Source organism: Nannochloropsis gaditana, assembly GCF_000240725.1.
Source record: "Nannochloropsis gaditana CCMP526 unplaced genomic scaffold scaffold235, whole genome shotgun sequence".
Taxonomy (NCBI): domain Eukaryota; class Eustigmatophyceae; order Eustigmatales; family Monodopsidaceae; genus Microchloropsis; species Microchloropsis gaditana.
Genome location: NW_005803718.1, coordinates 1,831 through 26,958, shown reverse-complemented (window position 1 = coordinate 26,958; position 25,128 = coordinate 1,831). Strand labels below are relative to the sequence as shown.

At 57.5% G+C, this 25,128-nt stretch overlaps 3 protein-coding genes across 3 annotated transcripts; 1 reads left to right on the top strand and 2 right to left on the bottom strand.

The window, feature by feature from the left end:
- Positions 1-1,591: 1,591 nt before the first annotated feature.
- Positions 1,592-2,135, bottom strand: NGA_2027700 (cyclin-dependent kinase d1 2; the record flags this gene model as incomplete). The annotated part of the gene is made up of 1 exon (XM_005855295.1): positions 1,592-2,135. A coding segment is annotated over one exon (544 nt), but the record flags the coding sequence as incomplete, so codon positions are not given.
- An 11,532-nt stretch (positions 2,136-13,667) lies between these two features.
- NGA_2021010 (transcription factor iiic-gamma subunit) lies at positions 13,668-14,191 on the bottom strand (the record flags this gene model as incomplete). Its single annotated transcript, XM_005855294.1, has 1 exon — positions 13,668-14,191. A coding segment is annotated over one exon (371 nt), but the record flags the coding sequence as incomplete, so codon positions are not given.
- Positions 14,192-20,890: 6,699 nt separating this feature from the next.
- NGA_2039700 (uncharacterized protein) lies at positions 20,891-22,359 on the top strand (the record flags this gene model as incomplete). The annotated part of the gene is made up of 1 exon (XM_005855296.1): positions 20,891-22,359. A coding segment is annotated over one exon (1,285 nt), but the record flags the coding sequence as incomplete, so codon positions are not given.
- Positions 22,360-25,128: the final 2,769 nt, after the last annotated feature.

The following is a 25,128-nucleotide window of genomic DNA, read 5'->3' as shown; positions in this document are numbered from 1 at the left end:
GGCTGGAAACACCTGACGTCAACAACCGGCAGCGGCTGATCAAAGCAGCGACAAAGCAGTTAGCCCGTCGGGTGGAGGAGCTGGGACCTGACGACTTGTCCGCATTCATGCAAATGTGCGTCACTGACCTCACCTTTGAGGACTGGGCAAGAGACTTGGGGGTGGCGTTCCCCAGAGCCTATACTAGAGCGGTCTTCAAGCACATCCCGGCCATGCGTCCTTTGCAGCTGCTGCCTGTGTTGTCAGCATTTCTATTTCTCCACACGGTTTTTCACTTTTCTGCAGGTACAGATTACTATCGACGATTGGAAAACCTGGTCCTGGCGTCGTTCGAGAAAAACGGAAGAGACGTGAACCATTCCGATCTGGTTCTCTTCGTCCACACATTCGCCATGCTTGCTGGCCCTGATCACGACCCTGCCACTGTCATTGCGATGCTGAGCAGCCGGACGCTGCAGCGCGTTTCTCATCTTCAAAGTGGTGCCTTTCGTAGGCTGATGGAAGCGCTTGCTCTACCAACTCATTCATACATTCCTACAAACGCGCAGTTGGCTGTTATTCTAAAGCACGCTGTGAGACATCTGCTTAGTGCCAGTCAAGACTTTTCATGGATCGACAGGATGTCTACCCTTAAATTTGCGGGGGGCCTCATCGAGAAGCGAGCACTGTGGAGTTTGAGGTTCTCCAAAAGGGCATACCAGGAAAGAGAGATGCCTGGCGGAGGGGGGCCTTTTGCGTGAATGGCGAGACATTTTGTACCCCCACCTACAGGTGGTGTAAGTGCTGTTCGACGCATGACGAATGATTAGCTATTTTGCTACAAATGCTATCTGAGTGGAGGAGATCGGGTGTCGCCTAATGACGTCGGAGGGGCCAGGACTGAGGACGCATGCTTGACAGCTCCCGCACAAAGAAGAGATGCATAAAAGAAAAAAGGCATAGAGTGGTGTGATGAAAATTTGGCATAAATTTTAAATCTTCCATTTTCATTCCCTTCCTAATCTACATGATTTCATTACATCCTCGAAGACATTGTCCCCCTTCCTTTCCTTCCAACAATTCTCAAAGCGACTTCCCAATATCGAAGTTACGCTGAGAGGAAGCTTCCTCGTTACGACCGCAAAATTTCCGGGGTGTTCAATTGCCGGCTCGATGTAGAAGAAGCGATTGGTCAAGGCGGTCTCTGCCGAAACTCGCTTCGTCGGGTCCAGCTCGACAAGCTGCTCGAACAGGCACATCCCCGCAGGCGGCACGCGGGGGAAGACTTGCGACAGGTCCTTCTTCGCCATGCAGGGGGGTTCTATCTTCCTGTAGTCGGGAAACTGCTCGATCTCCGAAGCGCTTGGGGTGCCGAGGACCTCCAAAACGCGGAAGATCTGGTCCAGGTCGCCGCGTCCGGGAAAGAGAGGGGAAAGGCAAGCCATCTCCCCCATGATGACCCCAGCACCCCACATGTCTATCGCAGGACCGTAGCGTCGCGCCCCAAGGAGCAATTCAGGCGCCCGGTACCAAGCTGTGCCCACTTGGTGGGAGTAAGGCTCGAGAGGAGGGTCATTGTCCACACGCGCGCTTCCGAGGTCCCCGATCTTAATGACTCCACGGGCAGACAGCAAGATATTGGATGGTTTCAAGTCTCGGTGTAATATGCGCCGGGCATGGAGGTAGGAAAGGCCTTGAAGCAGCATCCACATGTAGGACTTGATTTGGCTCTCCGGGAAAACGGACCTCCGCGTCCGAAACATCACTTCCAAGTCGCTAGGCATGTATTCCAGGACAAGCGCCAGAGATCCTCCTCGTGGGAAAGCATCCAGGAGGCGAACGACGTGCTGGTGTCCCTCAAGGTGCTGCAGAGCCCGCAGCTCCCGCAAAGCAGCCTTCGGCAGACCATTTCTTTCAAGATTGGGAAGTCGCACTTCTTTGATTGCCACGACTTTGCCTGTCGACCGATCGGCGCCAATGTAGACGTCTCCAAATCTCCCTTCGCCAATCCTACCCAACTGGTCAAAACGAGACGTCGGCCGGCCCCGGCTGATCACGGGGCGTTGGTAAGTTTCTCCCTTTGTCCCAACAAACTCACCAGCAAGTCCGTCGGCGGGCATGAGGACGCCCGGCATGGCCCTAGAAGGTGCGGCCTGGGATCATTTCGAGCAGATATTGCAAATTGTGTCGGAGTCGGCTGAGAAAGCGAAAGATGTTGCGGTTCGGGGGGGGGTAGATAGCAATGTGGCGGTCTGCCAATCCTTCCTTCTTGGGCTAGGTTTGTGCACCACCTGCACAATTAATGAGGAGGACTGAATGCACGCAAAGACAGATCTCCTCTTGACACATATTAGAAGAGGGACGGAAGAGTACCGCACGCAGATTGTGGCGGAGGCCTGCTTCCTTCCTATTGGCACTCGGGAAGGAGGGGATGATATCATCGCCTCGCTCACAATACTTCACTCAGCGAGCACTTGTCACTGATGTGCGCCCGTCTCTGCGCTTTGACGCCGTTGGTCGAGCCATGAGAAAACCCAAAAAAGTCAATCAGTTTGCCCTTCAGGCGTTCAACCATGGTGAAGCGTTGAGACTCGTACCATCCTTGAAAACTATTCATCCGGCAATCTCTTGCCCGTCGTACTAGAATGCCTCCTTTACCGTGTCTTAATTTCGCCGCTCTGACCTTCGACCCGCTCACCACGTTACAGGACGTCTGGCACCGAAATGATAGCGGATTCCACATCAGTGAAAGGTTCACCTGACAATGAACTTGATGCGCGGATTGTTGAGGTCTTGCGCATCGCCTTCGGGCTCCAGACATTCCGTCAACCGCAAAAGGCGAGTCTCACCATCTCTGTGCTTATTCACGTGATTCATGAATGCACCTCCTTTGCGCACCCCTACAAGTAGAAAATATTTCATACGAAAGAAGAGTCCGGGCTCACCAGGGGTTCATAAGTGCGAGGGCAATCTTTTCCCCCGCGTGCTTTTTTATGAGAGTTGTTTCCTTGACGTCGGTGCTGCTTTCGGCTGAGTATATTCACGGTTTACTCTGACACTCCTTTTCTGCTGTACAGGATGTCATCAAGCATGTCCTTCAAGGAGGATCTGGCCTAGTGCTTCTTCCCACAGGGGGAGGGAAGAGCCTATGTTACCAACTGCCTGCGCTCCTCCTGGACGGGGTCACTGTCGTTGTGTCTCCTCTGATCGCGCTCATGAACGACCAGGTTACCGCCCTGAGAAAAAAGGGTATAGACGCCCGCTACTGCAGCTCCTCCCTGGATCCCTATCTCAACAAAGACATCCTCGACGACCTTCGTCTTCGACCGGAGCCCCGCGTCAAGCTCCTGTACGTGACCCCAGAGCGCCTGACCACCCCCTCCTTCCTTCCCGTCCTCCAACAGCTCCACGCCCGCAAACTCCTCGCTGCTCTCATCGTCGACGAGGCACACTGCATCTCTCAGTGGGGCCACGATTTTCGGCCGTCGTACAGGCGCTTGGAAGAAGTGCGCGCCCTCTTCCCCTCCCTGCCCTGCTTGGGGCTCACGGCCACCGCCACCCCCAGGGTCCAACGGGACATCGTCTCCACGCTCCGCCTCCCTCCCTCGCACGTCTTCCGCAAATCCTTCGACCGCCCCTCCCTCTTTTACCGGGTCGAGTACAAGCCCCTCCTTCCCGACGCTCAGGAGGTGCTGGCCACTGCCATCAAGCAAGCCATCGGGTGGCGCGAGAGCGGTGGGGATTCGGTCCTTTCTCGCGGCACGGGAAGGGAAAGAGCGTCTGCCTCACTGACTACGGGAGCTCAGGCACGCGCGGGCTCCTTGCATGCCTTTTTCCCTCCCCGTCTGGGAGAGCACCGTGCAGGCCAAGGCGGGGTCCCCGGGGCGGGGGGCTGGACAGGCAGTGCCAAGAGAGAGGCCACCGCCTCCGCGGCTGCGACTGAGTCGGGGAGTGCCACGAACAGGCTAGGGCAGAACTGTGCCGGGGGAAGCGCCATCGTTTACTGCTGGAAGCGTGAGACATGCGAAGAGCTGGCCCGCGCGCTGGAAGGGCGGGGCCTCTCTGCGCTTGCCTACCACGGGAAGCTGCCGGACGCGCGGCGGCGGCACGTGCAAGCCATGTTCGTGGAGGGGGGGGTACAGGTGGTTGCGGCCACGCTTGCCTTCGGGATGGGCATCGACAAAGCCGATGTGCGGGTGGTGGCCCATTGGAACGTGAGTGCCCCGCCCGGGCCCCTGGTCTCTGATACCCTCCATGTCTCTGACATTGCCCCGACGACTGTCTGTATATGTCTTCCTCTTTCACCAACTGTCTGTTCCCTTCTTCCTCTCACCCACCAACCCTTTGCCCAGATCCCTCCCTCCTTGGAGGCCTTCTACCAAGAGAGCGGGCGGGCTGGGCGGGACGGGGGACCTGCCCTCTCTCTCCTCTTCTACTGCCCTCGGGACGCGGAGGGTCGGTTCCACATGCTGCACAAGGAGTTGGAAGGCCACGGGGAGGCAGGGAGAGAGAAGCAGCAGGCAGTGGAACGAAAGAAGGAGCAACTGGACAGCGTGCTTGAATACTGCCAAGAGGCAGAGACGTGCCGCCGCCGAGTGTTACTCAGGCACTTCGGGGACAAGACGGGCGCGCGACCGGCAGGATGGAGAAAGGACCGCTGCTGTGACGTCTGCATGGACGGAGGTCGCGACGTGAGGAGGAGATTGACGGCAATGCGGGCGGAAGGGGGGAGGAAGAGGAGGAGGGACGGGGGTAGGGGGTACGGCGCAAGCGAAGAGGGTGAGGATGAAGGGGGGAAGGGCAAATACCGAGGCAAGCAGGGAGGTATGTTCGAGGACGACGGCATGAGTGGTGGGGAGGTGGAGAAGGAAGCGGGTGAGAAGGGCAAAGGAAGTGGAGGAGGGGGCGTCGAACGCGATCCCGAGCTGGAGGCCGCGATCGCCCATACCCAAAGCAGCGCACGCTTGAAGAAGCGACTGCAGACGGCCCGTGCGGCGGATAAGCCACTGGAGGAGCAAGCCCTTGCCGTGCTTCAGGCGTACGTTGAGGACGAGGAGAACGAGGGGGCGGGGTTTGCACGGGGACGGGGCAATAGGGGGGAAAAGAGCAGACAGGGCCCGATGAAGGAGCTACGGCATGTGCAGCGGGTCGGGGCTCCCTTACCGATGCTCACGACAGCGAGGGGGCTGAAGAGAATGGCCCTCTCCGCGTCTGTTGCTGCCCCGTCGCTTGTCTCCTCCTCCTTCGTCCTATCTTCCACGGCTCTTGCGACCAGCCTCTCCGGAATGCAAGCACAGCGGCAGCGTGCACCGGATTCCGCCGCCAAGGCCGTGAAAGAGAGCAAAAAGAAGGAAGAGATCGAATCATTGGCACGGTTCGAGGCTGCAGATGAGGAGGACGAGGAAAGAGCTGCTGAGCTGGGGGTCGGGCGGCTGCGGCGCCGGAAGCTGATCAGAGAGATCTACCTTCTGTCTACAGAGGGCCTGGAGGAAAAGACCCTGCAGGACCGGGCCTTGGAGGCAGTTAAACGGGAGGAGCGGCAGTCGTGGATGTCGGTGCGCAACAAAGAGGAGTACAAGCTTTGGGCGCGAAAACGCATCGAGGGCTTGTACGCGCATGGGTGAGTCGCAAAAGGGCGCTAGCACTGGAGGAGGGCGCCACGGGGGCGTCGGGACGTGTGTGCGAAAGAGTGAGGAAAAGGAAAGGGCTTCCTTTGTGGCAGATCGGAAGGACTCAACGGGAAGGGGATGTACCATAGACATTGTACAGTGGACGAACCAGGAGCCCATGCCCAAGGTCGCCAAACTGTTGCTGGACACTGGCAATTCCTACAGGGATTGGACGCTCCCGTGGAGTAAGTAAGAAACGTGTCGCACATCGCCGAGATGGGACGCCCATTTAGCCACCGGCTTTTCTTTCTTGTGTGCTGTACCTTTCTGTTTTGCTTACATGGTTTATTTAGCCTCGACAGACGCCCTCCATTTCCTCGTCGTCTGTCTTCCGTACTGAGACTGTCTATGTACGAATGCTTTCTGCTTTCTTGAACCACCAGGTTTTGCCACGGACGAGTGGGAATTGAGGCTATCAATTTATCGCTGAGCCTTGTGAGCTCTGTTGACCCCTCGACGCTTCCCCTCTGTTCCCCCTGTCGCACTCACTCACTACTCTACACCAGCCATCCCTCACTTCTCTACTGCACTGTCTTCCCCCACCGCTCGCGCGACAAGGAAGAATAAATATCTCTACGAGACGTAGGCACGCAACGGATACATACGCGTGAGAATACCCTCACACACCAAAGATGGAAATCGTGCTTGGTCACTCATTGGTCGCTGCTCAAGACAGGACTGAATAGTCCCTTCCATTTCTCAGCTCGTCGTCATTGCCCTCCCCCCCCCCGCCCTACCAAGCGTCGCACCGCCTTCCCCCATGTGACAAAGACAGACTTGTGAGCAGAACCTCCACCGCCCTTCCCTTGATTTCTTCTTAAAGGCGCTTCTTTCCTTGGCATTTCCTGGGCGGGAAATCGGCAAGGCGAGAAAGCTGGAGGGGAGGAGGCCAGAGGACGGTTTCGGGGGAAGGTCGGGGAGTGGCTGAGGGGTCCATCTTGTGAGACAGTGTCGGACGCATGGTGGCGCCTGTCTTGGCTGTGAGAGCGGGAGGATGGCATTACTCGACCGTGTTGGCCTTGCCCGTCAATGGTCACGCCACGGGGTCCCACCGTCCGCCCCCGCCCTCGCCCTCTCTCCCGCCCGGCCCCCGCCCACGCGTCCGGCACCCACTCGCTCGGCTCGGGATGGCCCTCTGGGACCATGAGGACGTCGCTCCCGCTCTCCAGCACCTTCATCCACAGGTAGAAGTGGTGCCCCCGATTCACGCTCCAAGACGTGGCATACCTGTCCGACACGGACCGGTTGATCTCCAGCTGCCGGAAGGGGAAGGTCCCCGCCTCCACCTCCCCCTCTACCCCTCCCTCTGCCCCCCAAATACTCCGGAGGTCCAGATAGGTAAAGGCCCGCGCCCCGCTCTTCATGCTCCGAAGCAAAGCGCAGAGCTCCGGATGCACGCCGGCGCCCAGGTCGGTCTCGAGGAGGACGATGTCGGCGCGGTCCAGGCCCCGCACGGCCAAGAGGTTACCCACCTCCATCTCCAAGACCGCGCCCGAGCCCATCTTCTCCACCACGATGCGCTGGCCCCTCTCCCATGCCTGAATGCCGAAGTCCCGCGGGTACTCCCGGCACAGGCGATGGGCGGCCGCCTCCGCGATGAAAAACCGGGCAGAGGAGAGCTCCACACCGTACACCCGCCGCAAACGCCCCCCTCGCCTTGGGTCACCATCCTCAAGCCCCTCACCCCACGCCCCCTCTGTCTCTATCTCCGTCACGGTTTGGCCCGTTAACTGCAAAAAGACCTGCATCGCCACCTTCCCTATGCCCATCCCCAGCTCGAAAACCACTTCCGCCTCCGAGCCCCGCAAACGCATGTCCCCCAGCGCCTTGTTGATTCCGCGAGGCAGTAGCTCCCCGTAGAGCAAGCTGGATTGCGCGTCCTGCGCCAGGACTCGGTCCGTCTCCGTCACGCACAGGTGCCCACGCGTTTTGTGCCCCGTTTCCTGAATGCGATTGCCGTAGGCACGGTGCATGATAGCTTGGGCCCTCGCGTAGCCCAAAGAAATTTCTTCGACGTACGTCCAATGACCGACACGTTCCGATTGGGCGAGAGCCAGGCTCGGGGCGCTTCGGTCTTTTTGTCTCTCCCGGGCATCGACGTCCTTGCTCTCCGGCACGCTCCCGGCCGAGTGAGGGAGGAAAGGGTCGAAGGGGGCGAGGGAAGAGGACGAAGATCTTTGAGAGCGACAGGGGGGTGGTGCTGCGGGGCGACGGATGATAAAAAAGGCGGTGCGTAGCATCGACAGCCACCGCGACTCTCCCACGTGCTCTAAGACAATCCTGTGCTTCCCCGCGGCTTCCCGATACTCCACCACCAGGCCCTCCTGCCATTCCCGATGATCCACCAAACAGCTGACGCGACAACCGACTAGAGATTGGTTGGACCAGGCCGTTTTGCGTTGCAAGTGCAGCCGCAAAACAGAAAGGTCCCGGAAGCAAAGGCCACATTCATGGCAGGGATATGAACGTGTGACAGCGAAGGAGGACTCACTGAAGAGGTTCTCTCCACCTTTGGCCTCTGCAGCGTAGCCTCCATTCCTGTCCTCCAAAGTCATACATACTGGCTCACCTGGAACCGGCGGGTGCCAAAATTGCTCGGCGTGGACAGGGTCCGACACGTGTGTACAGCCCATACCGTAACGACACAGCAATTTGGGGCCTGGCCGCGGCCTGCTTGGGCTAGAATATTTACATCCGTTGCTGCGCTTTCCACAGCCACCTCTTTCACAGCACTTTGACGGCAAATGGTGCGAGTGATGCGGACGACACGGAGGGGCCCGGCCCTTGCCCACACCTCGAGGAGGCGTCCTGGAAGGTGAAACAGCCGGGTCATGGCCCCTACCACCGTTATTAAAGGAGGACAACCAGGAGGAGACGCTCCAGGCTGTACTCCCCATTGATGATCGAATGCTGTTTGAGACGACTACGCTTGGCTGTGTCTCGGGATCATGAGGTCGAAATTTCGTTCAGCAGCGTCGTCGTTCTCCTCCTCCGTGTGGGCCCCTTCTTGATATGTTTGAGGATTGACAAAAAATAGCCTCAGCATGCGTAGCGACTCAAATACTGGGTTCCCACATGTTTCAGTCAGGTCATCACATGTCTTGCGCCTAGACACTCACTTCAGGGACACACGTCCACACGAAAGTGAGAAATGCTGTGCCGCACCGGGAAGGAAAGCCAACCTCCGGGTCGCTTGGATACGACAAATTGCTTCAACGTAACGAGTTGCGCCGCGGCGTCCGGTCGCTTGCGCACATCCACTATGCTGGTAGACGTTTTAGCCCGTCCTTCAGTATCATAATGCTAAGATTGTATCGTTGTAACTTCGTATAGATGTATAAGGCTTGGCACTCCTCATCTTCGTCACTCTCAAAGTGTTGCTGGTTTGCTGGTAGATTGCACATTTCTTTTCCGTCATCAATTCAGAATCATACATCCATGTCGCCTTCAACCTGAACCTTGATTGTGAATTGTTGAAATGGTCGACGTACGAATGACTTCGAGCAATCGAATTTCATGGGGATGATGATTGGGAAGTTCTTTAACGGACCAAAAATATGTCGGCGCATATGACATCGATCAGGCTAGGTACCCGATGATCTCACAATCTTTGCAGGACTGCTAAGTATGACATTTTTCTTTCATTTTCTGTTGAACTTGCTTCACTAGCGCCCTTTGGTTTGGGACAAAGTTCTCGTCTCAGCAGCCTCCGTCCTTCGACTATTTTCCATGACTTCAAAATTAAGGCGATTGAAGGTAAATATATACGAATCTGGAATGCAGTAAATCTGATTCTTCTCGCACATTCAAATCAGATTTTTTACTTTCATACATTGAATGGCTATTGAGGAGGAGCGTTCCGATGATAATTTAAAAAGTTCGGGCTTCAGGCATGGATTCAACAGTGTATAAGGCGTGCACGCGGAAAGTGGATGCAATCAATTTTTCTGCCGCCACGATGCTCTTAAAAGACGTCCTTAGCTCTCATAACAATAATTCATAATAGCTTTTACATATGATGTTTGTCAGTTATCAGATCATCTCGATGCCACCAAGATGTAGTAACCCCACGAGTCGCTCGGTCGTGTATGCTGGCTCTTTCCTCTCGTGGACACACCCTGTTACGGACCCGCGATGAATTGGAAAACACACGTCCACCCCGAGTGTGCAGCATCCTATCACAAAGTACCCCCTCTCCGTATATTTGCTCGCAATTTACCCTGGCCATTTTTTCTTCCAGTTGGAGGTGTCGCGCATACGCCTCATCTAGGAGCCCGGTTACAAGAAGATGTCAAGCCTGGCTGTTCTGATTACAACACCGTTCGTAAAGAATGCGCCCCGGTCCATGAAAATGTCACAGCTTGGAAGGCAATCCGAATATTTCTATCGGAAAAAGGAAGGCGTACAAGCTTTTTGGCGACACACTTCAAGCACAATTCCTCTCCCCCCTTGTGTTATGAAGGACACTGATAGTATGTAGAACGAATGATTAACGAATGATTACTCTACCAAGTACGTGTAACTTGTATGATGCTTGTAGTCGTTATAGGCGACGAGAGGAGACAACTCATCCCCTTGACAAGCAGATGGCTGGTACGCGTGTATCAAGAAAGAAAAGATCGATTAAGGCTTGCCCTCGTCCTTTAATATACTTTGATTATTGCGGAATTAGTACATAAATTCAAGGTAAAGCAGGGCTTCCAGGCGAGGCTAAGCTCAACTTGTCACCACGGTTCGAGATGCACCAAAATCAGCGACTCGACCACGTACCACTAGTAGTTTGAGGCCCGCACAGCTCTTCGAAGAGGACAGATATCTGAATGCCCGTCTTTTGGAGGAAAAGAGACGAACTACCAGACCATATTTCATTTTTTATAATGTACAGCGATGCGCAGGACATCCTGGAACGGCGTTACGACCATTTGGGTGTTCCTGGTCGCAGGCACAGGTGCGCAAGCCTTCTTCACTGTCTCTTCAACACGGCCTCATTCACTCCTGTCGAGAGCCGCATGTGATCTAAATCAGAATAAGGACTCCCTTAAGCAAGCTTCATTTCCGTCTCTTCAATCTCTTCCCGGTCTGGGCCTCTTAGCACTTAATGTACTGGCCCCTTCTTTGATTCCCCCGTCCGCCCAGGCCCTGCCTCAGAAGGCGCCTGAAACCAATGCACAAATGTTGCTGATCGATGCCCTTCCGAAAAAGAACCCTGTGCTTCTGGACATGGCATCTTCGTTGGCCAAGATCACCACAGAAGGTAGTGGGAATATTCGCTCGATCGACAGCAAAGGGAGCAAAGGCATCAAGCCCTGGCCAGAGGTTCAGAAAGCCGCCAGGAGTGCATCGGGCACAATCGCAGGACGTGGCAAAGAATTAATTAAAGGCGCCACGGATGAGAAGGCTGCTCAGGCTGTCTTGACAGATCTGAATGTCCGAATCGATCAATTGGGGGCAGCCGCCGACGCGCAAAACCGGGAAGCCGCCGTCACGGCCCAAGTACAGGCACTCTTGCGCCTTGAACAATTGGGTACCTTGCAGGTTCCGACCATGCCCTTTCAGCCTCCGACAGTGGAGTACCCGAGCGTTCCCCAACTGCTGGGCCGAGCTGAGATTGAAATCACAACGCGTGCGGGGAAAACGAGGCAGACCCGACAAATGTACGCAATTTTAGACGGGTTCAGTGCTCCCTTGAGCGCCGGCCAGTTTGTGGATTTGGCGCAGAGGAAGGCCTTCGATCAAACAAAGATAGTAGCCACGGATGAGTCCTCTGTGACAATCACCGCGGATGCTGTAAAGTCCCCAAAGCGCACCGTGCCTCTCGAGATCTTGGTGGAGGGGGACAAGGAACCCACGTACGGCGAAACTTTGGAGGAGCAGGGTCGGTTCAAGGAACGCGTGGTCTTACCCTTTAACGCCTATGGGACCTTGGCCATGCTGCACCCGCTCGACGACCCGAACGGGGGGGCCAATTCCTTCTTCTTCCTGAAAGCCGACCCAAGCTACACCCCTGCGGGCTTGAATACGCTAGACGGGGCATTTAGCGTCATTGGGTACGTCGTGCAGGGTGAGGATGCCTTAGACGACTTGTTGGCGGGGGATGTGGTCGAAAACGTGAGGGTCCTATCGGGGTCAGAGCTGCTAAAACAGGGCAAATGACCTTAAATTGCCTTCTAATCGGCCAAATTTGAAAGAAAGAGATGAAGCTTTGAAAATTGTAATTAGACTTGAAAAAAAAAGAGTTTGTTCCGCTAGTTTTGTCCTCGCTCTTGAAAATAGAATCGCATGGGGAGGTTAATAGCGTTACCGTGACTCGATCATCAAAAGTCATGCAATCGTCCCTCTAATACAACATGTACATCAACACAGGAAAGATGTCTACCTGGGTATGTACAGATTGTACTTACAAAAATCTGCCAACAACAGCCTTCTGTGACATGTGTACTGCCGCACGCCCTACCAGTATCGCATGCGATGCAAACTGCCTGAGTAATTGCCTGAAGAAAGAGGAGAACCCTGAAGTTTTGAGTGTAGGAGGGCAACCTACGGACAAGAGCGACCAAACTGACTTTACGTCGGAAGCAAGAAAAGGTGAGGCTGTCAAGCATGCGCCAGCCGCGCCACTTCCCGTGAGTGTCGAGGAGGGTGATGGCTGCAACCCTTTTTCTGTCTTCATGTTCAGAGATGACGACGAAGGCAAAAGTGCTTCAATTCCTGCTTTGCCGCCCAGGACAAGTATTCTCGCGTCTTCTTTGTCCCTGAAGCGGCCGTTGAGTAAGACTGCTGTCGGACAGGGATGTGGTGGGACGTCTGCACACAGCGTCCACGAGAAAGGTAGAGGGAAGAAGAAAGAGAAAGCAACGAAACAAAGCAAATCCCACCACCGACCGCCGACAGGATGTAGTGGGGTCGCTTCAAAAGGTTTTGAAAATGAGAGCGAAAACCAGAAGGAAGCAACGATACTGAAATGGCGGCGCATTCTCGGGCCCCTGTCAACGCAGACGGAGGGGGGGGGGGCCGACCGCGAGGAGGGGAGGTGAGAGGGAGAGGAGCAGAGGAATGCGGCAAAGAGAGTGAAGGAGCGGCATGGGGCGGAGAAAGGGGTGCAGCACGGTACCGTAGGAGAGAAGGAGGAGTAGCTACCGGAGGAGCAAAGGACCTGACCGGCTCAGTGGCTGAAGCGGTCGGAGAGGCAAGTGAAAGCGAGGCGGGCATGGGCCCCGGATCGACGCTTCTGGGTGCCGACGCTGCCAATCTTCAGCGATTTCGTCTCTTAGTGGCCGTCATCTTGTCCTCCCGCACGCAAGAGCAAATCGTGCGACAGGCTATGGAGACTATCTCCCGGGAATACCCAGGGCCGCGCTTTTCCCCTGACAGCTTTGCAGCGCTCCCATCGTCGGAGGCGCTCTCGGAGAAGTTATCTTTCGTCCACTGCAACAAGGTCAAGAGCAAACACATCCTCCAGTCTGCGGCCACCATCCAGACGGAATTCGGGGGCAGGGTGCCCGGCCGGCGGGAGGGACTTTTACGCATGGCGGGCATCGGACCCACACTGGCGCCGTTGCTCGAATACCTGTTTACGCGGCTCGACGAGGGGGACAAAGCTGTAGGGAACTGGGTTTGGAAAGCAAAGAAGGCGGGATGGGACGGGGAAGAGCGTGGCAACTCGAATGATGTAGTGGACAGGAAGGGGGACGAGGAGGCGAAGGATGGAGGAAGCAGGAGATCGGACCGGATAGGCGCAGCGGGCGGGAGAGCCATGTCGGATGAAGAAGCTAACGTTGAGCAACAGGGGACTAGAGGGCGGGAAGGGCAGTGGGAACTGCGAGAGCTGGAGCTGCATGGCTATGTGTCGGGGAGAGAGCACGGGAGGAGCCAGCGGGTGGCGGACGTGGTGGTTATAGAAGACTAAGTTTGGGTGCACAGGCGTGTTTGATTTGAGTGGGAACCAGCCCTTTTCTACATTTTGCACTTCAAAGATGAAAGCGAACAGCTGTGAATAAATTGAGGGAGAGATGAACCCGGTTACTCTCACTTAATGGTGCGGCGGCTTCCGTCAGCCCCGTCGACTAGTTCGTCTTGCCCAGAGACAGGCTTCTGGTCCTCGTTTCTGTACAGACCGAGGTAGATCGCTCGCGGCTGTCCACATAATTGGTGCCACCCTGCTTCGCGCACCCCCTATTCGATCCCCGTGCCCCTGTCCATTCTCAAATACCTTCCCACCACCAGACGCGCCAACTCCCGGCATTCCCCCTCCCTGTAAATACACACCAAGTTCCAGGCCGCCTCTCGTGTGACGTGTCCCTTGCCATCCACCGTTCTCAGCTCCTCTTGATACCTGTCAAAAATGGTGAGAGCGTCTTGGTAGAAGGGCACCGCCATGTGCAGTAGCCCCGCCTGGTGAAACGCCCGGCCCATGTTGTAGACCACCTCTTGCTCCAGGGCCCGGGTCGCGCCTTTGACCAGCCGCTCTCCCCTCTCCTCCATGTCCCTTCCGTGCGCGCCGTTGCTGTCTTCCATGCCGCTTCCATCCCCCGCCTCCCTTTTCAACACGTCTTCTTCCACCCCCTGCACTAGCCGCAACCTGGCGTACTGCTCGAGGAAGGCCAAACACTTGACCAGGCATCCGTGCCGGTCCACAAGCTTCCGGTGCGACAAGACTCGCATCAATAAGGCTGCTGCCGCAAGGGTGACCAGGGGCTCGGACGGCGCCATGCGGTACGCGCCAAGGAATTTGTCGAGGGCCATCTGGTAGTTGCGGGAAAGGGCGAAGGCGTTCCCCGACAGGAGAGCGAGAGGGAGGGACTCCGGTGTCTTGTGCGCCATGCGGCGAATCACGGCGCGGTTCGCGTCTGCCCGGGTGGCCTTTCTGACCAGGCGGTTGAGAGCGTTGCCGCGCTCGATCGAAGTGGGTAGCGCAGAAAGAGACACGATACACGACTTGATCGCTGAGGAGTAGTCATCCTCGTTGACAGCATGGGAGAGCGCGTACTCATGCAGCTCCCGCCCATGCTCCTCCGTCAGCAAGTGCTTCCGTTGCACTAGCACGCGCGCCAAAGAGCCAGCCTCCCGGACCCTGGCACTCTCCACACAGCCCTGGATCAGGGCCCGGGCCGCCTCGTAGACTTTGGGCTCGCCCAGCCAGGTCAGGACCTCCACGCGGGAGGCATGCACCTTCAAGTGGCGCTCCAAAGCGACTTGAAAAGGCGTGCGGGGCCAGGTGCGGGGCAAGAGCTCAGCAATTTCTGACTGGGACTCATGAGGGGGGGATTTGCTGCACACTGGTCCAAAGAGGGCGGAGGAGTCCTGTGCGTGTGCGAGCAGGCTGCCTCCTTCGTGTCGCCCCTGGCCCGCGTCCGCCTTGTCGACGCCCGGGCAGCCGTGACCGAAGGACCTGCTGTCTCTATCGGGCCTCGTCTTCTCTCCCCCTCCACCTGGTCCCTCTCGCATATCTTTCCACCTTGCCTGCCCTCGTTGACCTCCCCCCCCTCCACCGGTTGCCTCTCCCCTTCCAAGTCGGCCTCGTCTTCTTCCACTGCTCCCTGTTCCTCCGGGACCTTCGAAAGTCGCTTTTGGATTGGAAGACTGCCATTTCTACTAAGGTCAAGACTACCGAGAAAAAGTCTTGGTCCCGTCCTAGCGCCCGACACAAGAGGCCGTACTCCAAAAAAAGCTCAAACTCGGTGGTTCTTGCATCCACGCTGCACGTCACTTCCCCCTCCTCCTCTCCTCCCTCCTCCCCCTCCACGCTCCCGTTGCCCCGTCACATCAATGCCCTCGACACTAGTCGTACCACCAGTGTCAGCGCCACCCCCTTCAACAAGACGCGCACAGGGGCGACTAGGACCTGGCGGACCCCCTTCTCTGCTCGACGCTGTCCCCGGCACATCCCCCGTCCCTCCCCCATGCTCCACATCACCCTCCGCTCCTTCCTCGGCGCCCGCCTCCTTCCCTTGACCCTCCTCACAGATCTCAGCCAACTCCCGGGCCGTCCGGGCGAGGCACGCAGCCATGCTCGCTGGCTCCTTCAGACCCCGGGCGGTGGCCGCCTGCAGCACCACGACCTCCCTTCGCACCGGCGCTCGCAACCCTTTCGTTCCTTCCCGTCCCCCCCTCGTCGTCCCTTTCGCCCCTCCAAGTCCTTTTCCAGATGTGCCTTCCCCATGAACCCCTTCGATCTGATCCAGCACGCCGGCCGCGCCCGTCAACTGATTGAGCGCCACGAGGCACCGGGCCATCTGCAGTTTCACGCGCAAACGCCCAGGCCGTGGGAGCGTGGTTTCCGCACGTCTCTGCCCGATACCAGCACCGGCGCTGCCCCCTCCGTCCAGCCTCCTGAGGATCTCCAGGGCCCGGAAGAACTTGCCTGTGTCCATGAAGGCCTGAGCCACCTCTTCCAGCAGCCCCGCCACCTCACCCTGGTTGTTGCCCCCGCCCCTCCCCGCCAGATTGCCCCCACCGCTGCTGTTCTCACTGGCACTATCGGCTTGGCGCAAGGCCGAGAAGCACTGCAGTGCTGAGGTCAATTTATCCAGGTAGAGCTGACAGATCCCGAAGCGAACCACCAGGTCCACGGGCAAGGCCAATTGCTGCTGTTCCTCGCTCTCCTCCGCAAAACGCGTCGGTCGCTCCCGGAGCTTGGCAATGAATAGGTGCAAGGCCTGGACGACGGCCGCAGCGTCCGCGTACCGTTTGAGGCCCATCAGGTGCCTGCAGAGGGTGCTGGCAGCCTCGTAGGCCGCCTCCATCTTGCGGCTGGGGACGTGCCGGGCCGCTGCGGCCTTGACGGGCAAGAACTTGATCTGCTTCGCCACAAAGAGGGCCCCCATGACCCGACACAGGACCTCACTCAGCGCCTCCAGCCCCTTTTCCCAGAACCGGGCTTCGCGCAGACAGTCCTCGGCAAGGCGGAGGAGGAATTGCTCGGGCTGGCTGGGATTCAAGCGCAGCACCGCCTCGTAGCCCAGCACGGCCTTGTCCACCCTGCCCCACAGGCTCTGGACGTGCGCCCTGTCCGCGATGGCCTCCACGTCCTGCCGGTCCAGCTTGATGGCGCGGCCGAAGCAATACTGCGCCTTCAAGTAGAAGGGCCGGCCCAGCTCCAGAAACATTTGGCCCGTCTTCTTCCAGAGCCGCGCGTCTTTGGGTCCGAATTGGCAGCCCACCAGATTGATCTCCGCGGCTTTCTGTATCTCCCCCTGGTCCTCATAGATTTGCCCCATTGTCTGATAGGGGTCCGGCACGGTAGGGGCCTGGCGGACGACCTCGTTCAGCAAGCGCAAGGCCTCCCGGTACTCGGCCCGCATGTAATGGCGCTGTGCCTCCCCGTACACCCGGCTCAGGGACTCGGGCAGGATCCGCCCGCCAGTCAGCCCCTTTTTCTTCTTCGCCTTCCCTCTGGAGGCCTCCGGCACCTCCCCCCGCCCCTCGCGACGCGCCCGTCTCTTGCTCCGGCGACGTTGGCGCGCCGTAATGCGCTGCAGCTCCGCCACGTGGTCGATGAAGGGCACTGTCATTCCCCCCCCCTGTCCGCCACCTCTGACGGCTTCCAGGTCGTTGCCTGCCTCCTCGTACTCCCTCGTCATGTTCGCGTACGCCCAATTACCCTCCACGCCCCTCTCCTTCCCCTTTCCCCCCTCCGCCTCCCAGACCTCTCCCGCCTGTACGGCCGAGATCCCGGCTCCTTCTTTCCTTTTCCGTTTCCGCAAGCTCCTAGGCCTATTCTCCTCGTCGGAAGCTTCCTTGGTCACGGCCGCGCCATGAGCCAGGGGACCGGGCGACGCGCCTGCCTGGCTCTCCTTCCCACTGCTCTTCGAGCCAACCGCCGTGACCGTACCACCTTCCTCGTCTTCATCGAGATGAAATGCACTGAAATCCTCTTCCCCATCTTCCCCGTCCATCCTGTCCACCGCTTCAGCACCACCGTCCCCGCGCTCATAGTCCATTTCCTCTTCATCGTCATCATCTTCCTCTTCTGCCTCCTCGTCCTCCTCTTCCTCCTCTTCCTCCTCTTCCTCCTCGTCCTCTTCCTCCCCTTCCTCCCCTTCCGCGTCAGCTTCGCTTTGCTCATTATCATTCGTGTCCTCATTGTATACATTTTCTTCATCGTCTATGGAAGTGGCACGTAACTGACCGGCTGCCGTTCGAGAGCTCCATCTACGATCGGCCGGCTCCTCAACTCTCTCTGCCTCCTCCGGAGGGGCTTCTGATGTATTTGATACAGTCGTCCGCCTCCGCCGCTGCTGAGAGGGCATGACAATCAGGTGCCCTAGTAAGCCTATTAAAATTGTGATTGCGATGGGAGTAGGTGGGGATAGGAGGCAGCAAAGTGAAGATACTCGGGGAGGTCGTGGGCGTCTTAAATGCCACATAGAACGGGCCAAACCCGCGAAGAACGAACCGGTCAACCCGGACGACGGAAAAAGATGAAGAGGAGCCCTTTTGCGTCAAAGATAGATATTATCCACAACGTCAGTGCACGCAGGTACATAGGACGAGCAGGGTCTTCGGGTGCGCGCGAGAGGAGACATGGCCCAACATCTGCCGCGTCACAGCCTCTGCCCCTTCGACGCCCTCGACACGCATAACCATGTTTAGGATCCCACGCCGCCATGAGACGGCCGTGCGTCGCGCTTATCGCTTCCTGTGGGGCTCCGGCGCTCACAGTGCGGGTAGCCGGGCGTCTGGTTCATTCTTTGAGGCTTTTTGTGCTTTATCTCACGTTGTTCTTGTCGCCGCAGCGGCGGCTTCTGCGCGGTAAGGGACTTTCCGTGTCTGAACATATCGCGCCCCCCGGCACCACAGACATCCACGCGTCGTATGTACGCCGACAGTAGCAACAAGGCCATCACGCACTGATAACTTCTTTATTGTCAAGCGATACTTGTCGTATTTACCCCGTCTTGTTTGCCTTTTTCCATCACGAGGCATGAACATGGTCAGCATCGGTAGACATACGCCACCATCAGGAGCTTGTCTGTGTACATGACCGTAAGCCCTTTAACGCTGTCGCTGTCGACACGCAAGCCAAAAGACGTGTCACTCTTGGGAGGGGAACCATGGGTCTTTGACATCCCTCCTCCCCACCTGTCACAGGTGGATGTTTCCCTCCTCATCCTCCATCAAACGCAGTCTCAGCAACCTCTCCCCGGCAAAGATCTTGCGGAAAGGCAGCAACAGCAGCCTGAGCACTCAGGGTTCGCCCGCTAGAAGTCTTTCCGTCACTGAGGACGCGAGCAATAACATGGAGGCCACCACAACCGCCAGCACACCCACTCCCAGCACTAGCAACACAATGACAGTGCCTCCCTCCTCTGGGACCAACAGCAGCACCAACCCCCATGCTGCCACAAGCAGGAATCGAAGTCATCAGCTTTCATCCTTGCAAGTCGAAGTCCTGGAAGTGAAGGATCTCACGGGAGCTTCGGCAGGTCCTCTATACGTGGAATTACAGCTCGGGGAACAACGCCTGCGTGCCAACGTGAACAGCCGCCGGGCCATGGCGGCGGGTGCCCGTCCTGAAGCCGTGGTCTTCACGCAGAAAAAGTTGGAGGACCTCTACAAGGAGAACCTTAAGTTCAAACTGATCAACAAGGAAAGCAAAATGGTGCTGGGGCAGAGTCAACTGCCTGTCAAGAAGCTGATGATCGGCAAGAAGTTCGAGGCTTTCTTCAATCTGGCCCCGCCGCCCGTAGCCGGCAAGCGCGCCGCCGAAGTCCACGCAGGGCCCGCTATCCGCCTGTCGGTCGAGCTGATGGGGCCCCTCCGGAAAGAGTTTCGATTCCTGTCGGATGTGGTGAGCAAGTACTACTCCACCGTGGACCGCACCTTGGACGGCGCCGCCGCGGCCGGCCATGCCGCACAGCCCTACGTTGCGAACAAGTGGACCCTCCCCCTCCTTGTCCCATTCGGGGTCCTATTGCTGGCAGCGTCCCCGTTCATGGGTGTGGCCCTGACCATAGGCCTGCCCGTCTTCCTCCCCCTCCTCCTCTTGGGGCTGGTGGCGGGGCTCACCATGCTCATCGCCTCCATCATCCTCGCCCTCTCTTCGCGCGCTGGCCGGGGCCGCGTAGAGGCCTTGGTGGACCCGGTCATCCGCAAGCTCACGCACACGGCCACGGGCCAGCAGCTGCTTTACGAGACAGGGCCGCGCCCCTCCCCGCTTCGCATTGCCAAGACCTTTGCGCCCAAGGGTCGGTGGGAGCGGTTGGTAACCTCACTCATACTGGACACGATCGGTGCCTCCTCCTACCTCCTGCCAGTGCTGGGCGAGTTCACCGACCTGGCGTGGGCCCCTCTTTTCGCGGTGGCGCTGCACGCCATGTACAGCGAAACCTCTCCGTACGCGCACTACGTTGGCCTGGTCGAAGAGCTTCTTCCGTTCACGGACGTCATTCCCACGGCAACCCTGGCATGGTTCAGGGAGAACGGCGCGGCGCTGGCGAAGGACCTGCACATCAGCGCTGTAACGGGGCGGCGGGCGGGGGTTGTGGGAGCCGCAGGCGCTGGACTTGCGGAAGGGGGCCCTGGAAGCGGTGCTAGTCACGGTCGTCTGTGATGGTCGGCTACAATAGTACAATCACAGGAAAAAGGCCGCGAAAAGTCGCGTTGACGCTTTGCGCGTGGATACGCACGAGAGAGAGTGGTTCGGTCTCTATGAGCACTAAACGAAGGTGCGGGTTAAGCCGAGGCAAACTAAGATTATCAATAGATTGCTTGATGATGGATGCTTGGTTTGAGAAGTAAGCGGGATAATGGAGATCCTCTGTAATGAGTAACGTTTTGACACAGCGCGGTATGAGACGCGGCAAGTCCGATAAAACTGGCGCGAAACAAAAAAAATGAAGCACGCATATAAGCACCCGGGCGGTTCTAGGATGCGGAGGACAAATGTAAGGGTAAAGAAGTCAAATTTCCATTTTTTTAAAACATGAAGGTCCTGCGAAAATAAAGAAGCCAAAAGGGGCTGCGAAAGCATCCTGGAATGGGCCGACAACGATAACCTCCTGCCAAGCCGCTCCGGCATGATCCATCCTCTTCCGTCCATCCGCACAACGCAGACACTAAACGACTTGTCTATTATCCCATATTGTCTCTTATAATATAAAATGAACTTAGATGTCTTGGGTCAGGTGTGTCTTCTGGATCGCTGCTGTACAACACGCCTCCTCGGTAGCCTCTGCATTTCTAGGACCGTCATCCACCTGCTCGGCCTCACTCGCCCGCTCGAGCACGCGGTTTGTAGTGATGGCTGCACCCACCGCCGATACGGATCTCTTGCCATCGGGGGCTAAAAAGCCTCGTGCGCCGTTGCCGCCCGTGATTCTATCAAATGTGCCTGGCACTTGGGCGCATGACACCATGTCGCGGCGGATCCGGGATGACATCCTGGTTCGGATCTATGCTGAGAACGAAGAGCTCCTTGCGTTCAAACCCAGTATCAAATCAGGACTCGATCAACTTAAAGAAGAGCTCAAGACTCCACAAACATCCGTCCTTCCGCCGATTCAAGACGACGGTGGGCCAGACCTGGCCGTATGGGAGGGAATAATGGCACCGTACGCACAAAGCAACTGGCTAGACGCCCCGTGGTTAGTCACTGAATTTTATTTTTACAGGCGCATCATCCAGATTTTTCAGTATTTTAGGACCAGCTACGACCCATTTCATCACCAGAAACGCTTGGGGCTGGAAGGCGCCCTGGAGTTGACCAAAGAATTGGTAGCACGAGCCGAGGAGGTGCACAAGGCGGGGGATCCGGAGACCGCCCTACACTTCGCGGTCTTCGCTTCCCTCTGGGGAAACAAAATGGACCTGAGCCTTTGGCCCTCGCAATCGGATGGCGCAGCGGCCAACAAGGCTCAGACCTTTGCCAACGTGTTGGAAGCAAGCTCGGTGAACCTGCTCGCGGACGACTTCTCCACCGTCTTGGCCCATTTGCGGGGGGCTGGGGCGAGCGGGCGCGTCGACATCGTCGTGGACAATGCGGGCTTCGAGCTCGTGACTGACTTGCTCCTCGCCGACGCCCTGCTCCTGCACAAACTGGCTTCCCAGGTGGTTTTCCACCTGAAAGGCCACCCCACCTTTGTCTCGGACGCCATGGAGAAGGACGTCAGGGACACGGTCCACTACCTCGCCTCCCACCAAGTCGTCGCCGCCCGCGACCGTTGGTCTTCCTACCTGCAGACCGGGCAGTGGGACCTGCGCGCGCACAACTACTGGGCCCAGCCTTTTCCCTTCTGGGAGCGGCCAGATGAGGTGACGGAGGACCTGAGCCAGTCCCGCTTGGTATTCGTGAAGGGGGATGCCAACTACCGGAGGTTGCTGGGCGACCGGGACTGGCCATTGTCCACACCCTTCGCCGACGTGGCCTCCTATTTCCCCTCCCCGGTGACGGCGCTACGCACGCTCAAGGCGGAGCTGGGGTGTGGGATGGCGGAGGGGGAGGTAGAGAGGGCGAGGCGGGAGAAGCCAAGGGACTGGATGGTGACGGGGACGTATGGCGTTGTCCAGTTTACCGATCCGGACGTATGATGGAGGTGGGCAGGATGATAGAACGAGGAGCGTGGGGACTCTGTATCAAAGCACGTGCGTGGGCGGGGATGGGATGGGTCGAGAAGAAGCAGAGAAAGAAAGAGGGACCTCTGACATGGTGGGGTCGGGCGGATGAATAAGGAGAAGGCGGACTGAGAGGAGTAAAGAAATCAACTACACTCAGGCGTAGGCCCTGCGCCTTGCCTGCCATGTGCTCCTGCTGCTTATCGAGCGCGCTGTACATTCTTTCGGACACAAGCCGGCTACTCCTCCTCCGACCCGCCCATCAGCCCTGGCCCCTCCATTTCCTCCTCCCCCTCGCTGTAGTCGTCTATTTTGGGCGCCTTCATCAGATAGTCGTCCTGTATCGCCGCCCAACTCGCCTCTCTCTCCGCTTTCCCCTCCGTCGCGAATTCATCCATGAAGGAATTTCCGCCCCCACCACTCTTCTCCCTCGCGGGGCCTCCGTCAGCTCCCATGCCTCTGGACTTTGAAGTGGAGGACTTTAGCATCTCAAGAAATTCCTTCTTGGACATGTCCTTGGCCTTGCCTGCGCGTGCAGACGGTCATCAGGAGAGGAGAGAAGGGGGAGGAAGAGGAGGAGGTGGGGAGGGAAGAGGAGGGTGGGGAGGAGTATGAGGGGTAAAAGCCGACGACGTCGAGCCTGAAGCGTTGCTTACAAGTTTAAAAACACATACAGCTTCAAGGGGCTCGGTAAGGAGATCAGATAGGGGCGAAAGATAAGATGGCTTCTTTGTCATCAAGGATAATTCAGGTGAACTATGCATTGAATTTGGCAATCATCACTTCGGCCTCACCTAAGCCAGGGGCAACACGCGCTCTTGGAGACTCTCGACCCCTCGTTGCCCATCAAAGGAAAGAATGACAAAACCTCCTCCACATCCATCGACCTACCTGGCCCGGACCCGCCCCCTTTCTCCTCCTGCGCCTGCCGCGCCTTGGTCACGGCGTTGAAGAGGGCCACCACGCCGCGGGTCGCGATGCGCTTGAGCTGCCTTTCTTTTTCTGCATCCGTATGGTCTGGGACGTAAAGCTGATGATTGAGTGCCGCTCGTTTCCGCTCTGCGGCGGTCTTGGCACGGGCCCTTGCCTTCTTCTCCTCCTCCATCTCCTTCATCAACGCGGTCCGACGCTTGGCCAACACGGGCGCCTTTTTATCCACCTGTTGGTTCAAAATGCGCGCCATCACGTCGGCCATGCCGTCTTTTTGGCCCCTGTCAGGCCTGGTGGGGCCTTCTCCTCGGCTGCCGTCCGACATGACCTCGTCGTCCTCCCGGCCACCCACATCCTCGTCGAAGCTTTCCATACCCGCGTCCGACTCATCTCCTTCCTGCCCCACACCACTGCTGCTGCTAGCGTCGCTTCCACCGTCTATGTCTTCCTTTTCATCGTCACTTTTGTCGTCGTGGTACTCCGTTGAATCAAGAGCACGCGTAGGGCCTGCAGCTCGCGCAGTATCTTGCAAAGACGACTTTTTCGAAGCCTGCCTTTGTTGCGCTTTTTCCTGACCATCCTCGTCTTCACTCGATAATTCTTCCTCTAACCGCTTCAGCTTTTTCTGTAGCCTTTTTTCCTTCCGGCTAGGCTTCCGTTTTACCACCATTGTGGAGCTTGACATTGTGGTTGTATGGAGGGGAGGTCTGAGGCATGAGGGTAGGATCATAGCAAATAACAATACAAGGCATCGCACGACAAGTTCAATTGTCATGTCCTTTAGAGAATTTTGGTTAAATGACAGACATCCTGATAACCAAACTAATGAAATCGTGGATGATTCCACCGCAGAGCTGCCGTCTAGAGCACTCAATGTACCCCTTGCTCTCCCCTCCGCCCCTCGTTGCGCCCCCTTCCCCTCGCTTTCGCCTCCCACGCCCAAGGTCGCCGTTTTTGTGCCCCCCTCCCCCGTATTCACCTGGCTTCGGACTCATTCGTTTCACAGGTTGATGAAGGATAAGACCGTCGCCTGGGCTGGCCTCTACAAGGCACGACCCGGAAGCAGTCGACTAGATTTTGGGCCCTTCCTTGTCACCTACGTTGTGTTGCTCGCTGTGGCAGTCGCTCCTTTTACAATAGTAGAGGACCGAAATGAATCGGTCACCACATCCAGCACATCCGAGCGCAATATTCCTTTGTGGATCCTTGTTGCATGGCCCTTTGTCCTCATCACCCACCTGCTGACGCATCTGTCCACGCATTGGTCCGTAGCCTGCAATGCCGCCGTCTCTTACACCCAGGTCTCGACGGTCCAGGAGGCCACTCATGTCCGCGTCCGGCCTCCCCGCAACTCAGGCGTGGAAGAGATAGTTCCATTGGAGCGTGTCAGCCATGAAAATGTGGAAAACGGCGGAGGTACTGCGGTGTTGCTACCGAAGGACACAGCAGCGCGAAGCATCACAGTGGTAGGGGAAGACCATAGCTTGCCTTACGCACGCTTTACTTTTCAAAAAACAGTATTTTGCTACTGGAAGCCTGCGGCACGGAGAACAGATTTTGAGCGTCTCTCGTATCCTACCTGTGGGCTTGTTCAGCACTTCCATGCACGCACGGGGCACACACAGGAGCAAGAAGTCGCGATGGCTGGTCGAATATGGGGGAAAAACGTGTTCGACATCCCCCTCCCGCCCTTCCTGGAGCTGTTCAAGGAGCATGCCGTCGCACCATTCTTCGTGTTCCAGGTGCTATGTGTGTTGCTGTGGTCCCTGGACGAGTACTGGTACTACTCCCTCTTCACCCTCGTCCTCCTGGTAGTCTTCGAGTCCACCGTCTGCTACCAACGCCAACGGTCGCTGGAAGAGCTGCGGTCCATGCGCCGACCACCCTACCGTGTCTGGGTTCATCGGGAAGGGCGCTGGACCTGCCTCTCGACCGAGGCATTGCTTCCGGGTGACCTGGTCTCTTTAGGGAGGATGAACGCCCACCCTGCCGCCGGCGC